General features: G+C 42.0%; 1 protein-coding gene across 1 annotated transcript; it reads right to left on the reverse strand.

Moving 5' to 3' along the window:
- Positions 1–2,231: 2,231 nt before the first annotated feature.
- Positions 2,232–6,816, reverse strand: bhlha15 (basic helix-loop-helix family, member a15). Its single transcript, XM_084141410.1, has 2 exons — positions 6,538–6,816; positions 2,232–3,453 (listed from the first exon to the last, which is right to left on the reverse strand). Exon 2 carries the CDS (start codon positions 3,406–3,408, stop codon positions 2,821–2,823), a length of 588 nt encoding a protein of 195 aa, XP_083997536.1. The 5' UTR covers positions 3,409–3,453; positions 6,538–6,816; the 3' UTR covers positions 2,232–2,820.
- Between the last annotated feature and the right edge of the window lie 1,244 nt (positions 6,817–8,060).

Here is an 8,060-nt window from a genome sequence, read left to right on the forward strand (position 1 = left end):
CAAAGAAAACCATTAGTAACACACTACGCCGTCATGGATTAAAATCCTGCAGCGCACGCAAGGTCCCCCTGCTCAAGCCAGCGCATGTCCAGGCCCGTCTGAAGTTTGCCAATGACCATCTGGATGATCCAGAGGAGGAATGGGAGAAGGTCATGTGGTCTGATGAGACAAAAATAGAGCTTTTTGGTCTAAACTCCACTCGCCGTGTTTGGAGGAAGAAGAAGGATGAGTACAACCCCAAGAACACCATCCCAACCGTGAAGCATGGAGGTGGAAACATCATTCTTTGGGGATGCTTTTCTGCAAAGGGGACAGGACGACTGCACCGTATTAAGGGGAGGATGGATGGGGCCATGTATCGCGAGATCTTGGCCAACAACCTCCTTTCCTCAGTAAGAGCATTGAAGATGGGTCGTGGCTGGGTCTTCCAGCATGACAACGACCCGAAACACACAGCCAGGGCAACTAAGGAGTGGCTCTCAAGGTCCTGGAGTGGCCTAGCCAGTCTCCAGACCTGAACCCAATAGAACATCTTTGGAGGGAGCTGAAAGTCCGTATTGCCCAGCGACAGCCCCGAAACCTGAAGGATCTGGAGAAGGTCTGTATGGAGGAGTGGGCCAAAATATCTGCTGCAGTGTGCAAACCTGGTCAAGACCTACAGGAAACGTATGATCTCTGTAATTGCAAACAAAGGTTTCTGTACCAAATATTAAGTTCTGCTTTTCTGATGTATCAAATACTTATGTCATGCAATAAAATGCAAATTAATTACTTAAAAATCATACAATGTGATTTTCTGCATTTTTGTTTTCGATTCCGTCTCTCACAGTTGAAGTGTACCTATGATAAAAATTACAGACCTCTACATGCTTTGTAAGTAGGAAAACCTGCAAAATCGGCAGTGTATCAAATACTTGATCTCCCCACTGTATGTCTTCAATATCAAATTCACCTGTTACACACACACCATTGTTTTAATATAATAACCCAGATGCTTTTATCCAAAGTGACTTACAGTCATGCATGCATACGTTTTACATACAGGTGGTCCCGGGAATCGAACTCACGTTGGAAGGACCACTTTACAGAACTGTAAATACACTTACAAGATACCATTGCAGTTTGGAGAGGGGTCATAGAGATAAAAACAACTTGGTCAACACATCAATGTTGACATGTACAAATATGTATCTGTGCAGAGCCTGTGGTCTAGCGGTAATGCACAGGTTCAATTCCCTGCTCCAACCCTTCAAACTTTTTTCCCCACCTATATACAGTATACATACAAATATCTATCTACGGTCATAATGATTCGCACTTGATTTAAATTATGGTGTGTTTTCTTTTCCTTACTTAAACAGTACAGTATTTGACTAAAGTCTGTAGGACCAGTATAGGTAAGCATATCCTTGTCCTGTATGTGACTGTTGTGTCCAGAGGCAGTGCTCAGTAGGGAAAACAAACATCAGTCCTAAAAGGTTGAAAACAATTCTTCCTCTACAGCAGGGGTGGCCTGTCCTATCTACACAGCCTGGGGCCCCTAAGGGCCACAGTGTATGCTGGTTTTTAGTTAGAGAATGAACTATACTTTGACAATCAGTTATTTTACATTTCTGACCAATTAACTACAGTAATCGGCAGCTAGAAAAATGCAAGAAAAAAACAACAATGAAATAGAATGGCGCTGGAATGTTCTTTGACTTTGGCCAGTCAGAAGTCTGTCCACCCTTGGTTCTCACCACAAATCAGAATCAGAATTCCAAGTGAGATGAACTTTAAGTCAACTGTTCTGTAAGTCCTATCATGGTCCTTTGGGGATTCTGTCTGTCCCAATTCATGCTAGGCCTATGTCTAGACTGGCAAAGTCCACAGGCTGCTGGTGCCTTGCTTCAGCCCACCAATCAGGTGGGAGGACACTGCCTGTCTGTCTGTCTTCCTGTCTGCCTGTCTGCCGAGGGAGATTGACAGTTATTTTGTGTTTCTTCCATTTGCGAATAATCGCACCAACTGTTGTCACCTTCTCACCAAGCTGCTTGACGATGGTCTTGTAGCCCATTCCAGCCTTGTGTAGGTCTACAATCTTGTCCCTGACATCCTTGGAGAGCTCTTTGGTCTTGGCCATGGTGGAGAGTTTGGAATCTGATTGATTGATTGCTTCTGTGGACAGGTGTCTTTTATACAGGTAACAAACTGAGATTAGGAGCACTCCCTTTAAGAGTGTGCTCCTAATCTCAGCTCGTTACCTGTATAAAAGACACCTGGGAGCCAGTAATCTTTCTGATTGAGGGGGTCAAATTCTTATTTCCCTCATTAAAATGCAAATCAATTTATAACATTTTTGACATACGTTTTTCTGGATTTTGTTGTTGTTATTCTGTCTCTCACTGTTCAAATAAACCTACCATTAAAATTATAGACTGATCATTTCTTTGTCAGTGGGCAAACGTACAAAATCAGCAGGGGATCAAATACTTTTTCCCCTCACTGTATACTCCACCATTATGTTCTCTGAGAATTCATGTCAAGGGTACAGTGCTAAGAATCCCCTCCCACCACTGTCTCATAGAGTTACTGAGTCAAGTTATTGTATGCTCCATTTAGTGCATGGTGATGTCAGGTATGTCACTTTAGTTCACTATCTTGGCGGAGTATAAGGCTGCATCTCAGATGACACCCTTTCCCCATACAGTGTACTACTTTTGGTCATAAGTACAGTAGCAGTGCACAATGTGGGAGATAGGGGTGTCAGTTGAGATTCGCTCCCCAAGTCAAGCCTGGATGCTCCAACTATTCGGCTGTGGAGTTAGCACCTGCTAGCTGTTAGCTTTCCTGGCTAAAGCTGTGAATCTGGGTGAGGAACTGAGACAGGCTCTCCTCCCCATCCTCCTCCAGGTGCTGCTGGTAACACTGGAGCAGTCTGGCGGCGCTAGCCTCTGTCGGTGTCTCCCCGGGGGGCAGGCGGGCACTGGACATCCCCAGGATGATGGTGGTCAGGGACTTGATGTAGTTCTCGGCCAGCGTCAGTGTCTCGATCTTGGAGAGCTTCTTGTCCATTTTGACATGCGGGATGGCCTCTCTGAGAGCTTGGAAGGCGTTGTTAAGTTTGTGCATGCGCTGGCGCTCCCGCTCGTTGCTCTCCAGCCGTCGGACGTTGCGTTCTTTGTTGCTGTTGTGAGACCGTCGGCGTCTGTGGGGGCCGTGGGTGGCGCCCCCTCCTCCTCCGCCTTGCTCGCGGTCCCCGCCCCTCAGGACCCCCCTCCAGGATCCTCCGATACGGACCGAAGCCTCAGAGCCCTCCTGTTCGCTGGAGCCTGGTTCACTGGTGTCACTGGTCTCTGGTTCGGGGTCTGGGTCTGGCTCGGTCCAGGGTTTTCTGGATGACTTAGCGGCCTTCCCTTTAGACTTCATCCTTCAGCCTGATTCAGTTACCCCTCTTCCTCACACTGCCAAAAGCTTTGAAGACAAGAGAAACAACAACTGGTTACAGAAAGGGCTTGTCATGGAAGAGATAAGCAAACAAGGGGCAGGGCCTTTGCCCTGAGGGCTACAATGTTACAGTTGAGTTTAAACACTCAAGTTGGAATATCCTGCTTTTTGAGCACCATTTTATCCCCTTCCACTCTCCTGGCATAGACTTGAGTTTGAGTCATTATTACTCAAAAACCACTAGGAATTGGCAAACCCAGTGAAGTTATAAAATGCTGATTACACTGTAATTACATTGTAATTAGCTAATGGAACTAAACCTGCTGTTGATGATCCATAAGCATTTCACTGTACTGTTTACATCCTGTATCCTGACGAATAAGCTTAGATTGATGAGGAATGATGAGGAATACCTGCATAATATGTTATTTTACAGTAAGACAGAAATATGGCCCTTTTATCATTGTTTTTATTTGCAGTTTTAAGAAACACAGCATCTATCTAATCAGCCAGTGTGTGAAAATGCCATAATGTTGGGTGTGTAATCTCCACCTCTCTTATCCTACTGCAGGCTACCCAGGGCTCCAGATAATACCCAACTCAAGGTTACTCTCTTATAACAAACAGTGGCCAGAAAATAACAGCACACGTTTGCGTAGAGAGATTTTCCCCTGTGTATGCCATCTCATAACTTAAAGGGGCAATCTGCAGTTCAAACAACAACAAAGTGGGCACCCCACCATTGATTTGGTAAACATCTGAGGGATGGGGCTGAAGAAATATTACCACTCTCAAATTCATAAACAGAGCTATGAATGCAAGGACTGACCATCTATGAAATTCAAAGTATAGTTTTAACCATGTCTTAAGGCTATGCAGTGTTTATTTACAATTCAATTGTTTACAAACAATTGAGTAAAACAAGCTTATACTTTGGATCCTGATGGGTTACGACAGTTGCATGTAGCAATCGAAGATTGTGCCTTTAAAGTAGAAATACATTGCTCTGTGAGATTAACAGTAAGCCTATCTGTGTGAGATATAGGCTATCTATGATGTGAAACGTGTGACTGTGTGGAGGCTGCTGGCCTATACGGTTATGCTTAATCAGATGCCATGCATGTACCATGGTAACAGGTGAATTCACTAATAATAATACATGGGACTTATATAGCGCCTTTCAAGGACCCAAAGTTTTTTACTGCAAGTGGCTGTTCTGCTATACTACACCAGCAAGTTATTCAAAACTATACACTGTTACATTTACATAAATTATACAGTCATGCAAAAAATTATCAAATAGTAAAATTCTATTTCATTTAGGATTATTTCATTCAACATATTTCTTAAATACTTCAACAATATTTAGGGGTGATGATAGGGGAGACCGGATTAATACTATTTTTATACAAACAACATACATATCTCAACTACCATTACACACTGTAACTACGTTTCTAGGACATACCAGTCGTTTACAATTCAACCGAAAGAGAAAGTGTAGGCTATATAGGAATAATTACACTCAAATGTAAAATCATTCAACAAAATAATAAGGATTCACTTCAGCCTAATCGAAATGTAGATTACAACATATATTACAGTGTTCCAACTTGCAACAAAATGCTGCATGGGATTATTACTAATGCGACTCAGCGCATCCAATGGCAATGTCTGCATTAGGTATTACGCCGGGAGCCGTCTGCTGATTTGACAGCTCCAACGCAGTTACACCTCTGACATCGCCTAAATGAAACTGCTATTCAGTTGCCAGTTATCGCGGGTTAAGGGAGAACTGATTGATTCTAGCCCTAAATTGACAACATAAATTGGCCTCCTGTAGCTCAGTTGGTAGAGCATGGCGCTTGCAATGCCAGGGTTGTGGGTTCGATTCCCACGAGGGGCCAGTATGAAAAATGTATGCACTCACTAACTGTAAGTCGCTCTGGATAAGAGCGTCTGCTAAATGACGTAAATGTAATACATTTCCAATGGATTTTAACGGCATATCATATTGACCAAAAACTCAAAATGTACCAAAATTAATAGAGCCTATTTTTATATTAGCATTCAAAAGTATAAATTTGACCTTTTTTTCTGAAGGTATTATCTTAGTTCTGAACCCAGTACCAGGACATTTTAGCCAAAAACGTGGTTGCTTCCGCCAGGAGGCTGAAACTTGGCTGCAAGTGGATCTTCCAGAAAGACAATAACCCCAAGCACACATCAAAATCCACAAAGAAATGATTAATTGACAACAAAATCAACATTTTGCAATGGCCATCTCAGTCTCCGGACTTGAACCCCATTGAAAACCTGTGGTTTGAATTGAAGAGGGCAGTCCATAAGCGCAGACGAAGGATATCAAGGATCTGGAAAGATTCTGTAATGAGGAATGGTCTTAAATCTCTTAAAACATATTAGAAAAAGGCTCAGTGCCATTCTCTTCGCAAGGGGAGGTATTGAAAGGTATTGAAAACAGGGGTGCCGATAATTTTGACCTTTTTTAGAAAAAAATTATTACTTGTTAATAAATAAATTAAATTCTCTGAGCAGTTGTATTAGTATAAAATAACATAATTTCCCATTTTTTTTGCATACAATATACAGTAGCTCAGAATTTGTATGATTTATTTTATACATTCTTTTTTTGCTAATCTTTATCTACAGTGCCAAAAATATTGGACCTGATTGTATGTTTAGATGCATGGAGAATGTTCTACAAGTCAATAATTTAAAAAAGAGAGGTGGCAAGTATATTTACTTTAGGGCCTCGAAACCCATTTTTTGTCAATAATTGGATTTAAACAAAACTTCTTAGGCATGTAGAGACACGAACCAAGCATTAGCACAGCTTTCTAAGTGGTTTCTAATATGAGTTATTAAGCGGTTACAACTGACCCCATGTTACTTTGTTCCCGGTCTCCCCTACTGTTTAAATTGTGTAAATCTCTCCTACTCTCTTTCTCCTACGCTCACCAATCATTTACATAAAGTAAATAGTTAGCCTTCATCAAGTTGAGAAAACAGTGAACATCTTAAATTGATACAACTTCATTGGATTTCAATCAAGAAAAAAGGGAACAGGCAACACATTGACATTTTACTTACCTTTAAAATGAAAGTAAGATGCCCGTGTATGTAGAAGAATAGTTTTCACCGTGGAACATCAATAATATCCTCAGAATTAAAGTTTCGGTTGAGTGGAAGAAGCGTCTGTCGTTCCGCTCCAAGGATGAAAGATAACTGTCGCATGTGAGGTACCTGTCGCTGCTGTAACGTACACGTTGCGCTCGCTTAGCCAATGGGAGTGCGCTCAGACTCCGGACGTGGTCATCTGTGCCCGTGCGCAGCCAAAAGCCTCGTTTACATCTGAGGCTATGAGGCTAACATGCTTCCTTTGTCCTGATCTTATCCACATTCTGATTGTGCCCACATTGAAGCCTTTGCATCTACACCAGAGGAGGCTGGTGGGAGGAGCTATAGGAGGACAGGTTCATTGTAATGGCTGGAATGGAATAGTTGGGAATGGTATCAAACACATCAAACATATGGAAACCACATGTTTGATGCCATTCCATTTATTATATTCCAGCCATTACAATGAGCCTGCCCTCCTATAGCTCCTCCCACCAGCCTCCTCTGATCTACACATGGTAGTAAAATGTATCTCTCTAGGTCCATTCACTGTGTCCGCATTGTGACCAGATATCCTGGTCCCTCCCTGTATGCAAATTGTGCAAATTATTTGAAAAATCACTCCGGAGGTGGTCAGTAAGATCAGATCACAATCAGATCAAAATGCGTATTTTAATCGTCTACACCTGTCTTAAATTGTGGGCACAATTAGAATGTGGACAAGATCAGGACAAATTAGGTTTTGTCTAGAAGGGATACAGCTTTTGTCACAATTACCTTTTCGTAGCAGGTTTAGGAGAACCTATGCAGCAGGTTAGGAGAATGAACGTAGCAGGTTAGGCGAATTAGGTTAAGGTTAGGAAATGGGTTAAGGTTAGCTAAAATGCCCAAAAAATCTACTTTTGAGGTCAATATGACAAAATCTGTATCCCGTCTAGATATGATAGACAAATGACGCATGTTAGAACCAGGTATAAAAAGGGATAAAACTGAGCTTCAGTGGTCAAAATCAATTGGAGGCTTTCCACATGTATCAGTCCACTCCTTGCACCCGCCTATTCATTGTCCGAATCCCTCCAAGTCGCCCATCAATTTTCACAGTGGGGATTTTACTTTACTTTTATGTTGGTTCATCTATTTTAACTGTTTCTTTTTCTATTTGAATACAGCATTTTGTGATACACATGTGTGTGTGTGTGTGTGTGTGTGTGTGTGTGTGTGTGTGTGTGTGTGTGTGTGCGTGTGTGTGTGTGTGCGTGTGTGTGTGTGTGTGTGTGTGTGACCTATTGTTGCAGCATGGTATTACTTATCACTGAAATATGCTTCACAGTAGGCAAGGGGAAACAAATTCAATGAAAACTCTGTAGAAATATTTTCTTATATTTCCAACATCATGCTCTTATCAGGACAGTAGTTAGGTGATGAAAAACCTGGTGAAAATGTTCTTACATTTTGAATATGCAGGCTGTCAAGCAAAGTTCTTGTATTTCTTATAC

Source organism: Coregonus lavaretus, assembly GCF_964263955.1.
Source record: "Coregonus lavaretus genome assembly, chromosome: 25".
Taxonomy (NCBI): Eukaryota; Metazoa; Chordata; class Actinopteri; order Salmoniformes; family Salmonidae; genus Coregonus; species Coregonus lavaretus.

What these genes read in the sequence shown, in the direction of transcription:
- bhlha15 (XM_084141410.1), bottom strand. Translation starts at nt 3,408, where the DNA reads ATGAAGTCTAAAGGGAAGGCCGCTAAGTCATCCAGAAAACCCTGGACC.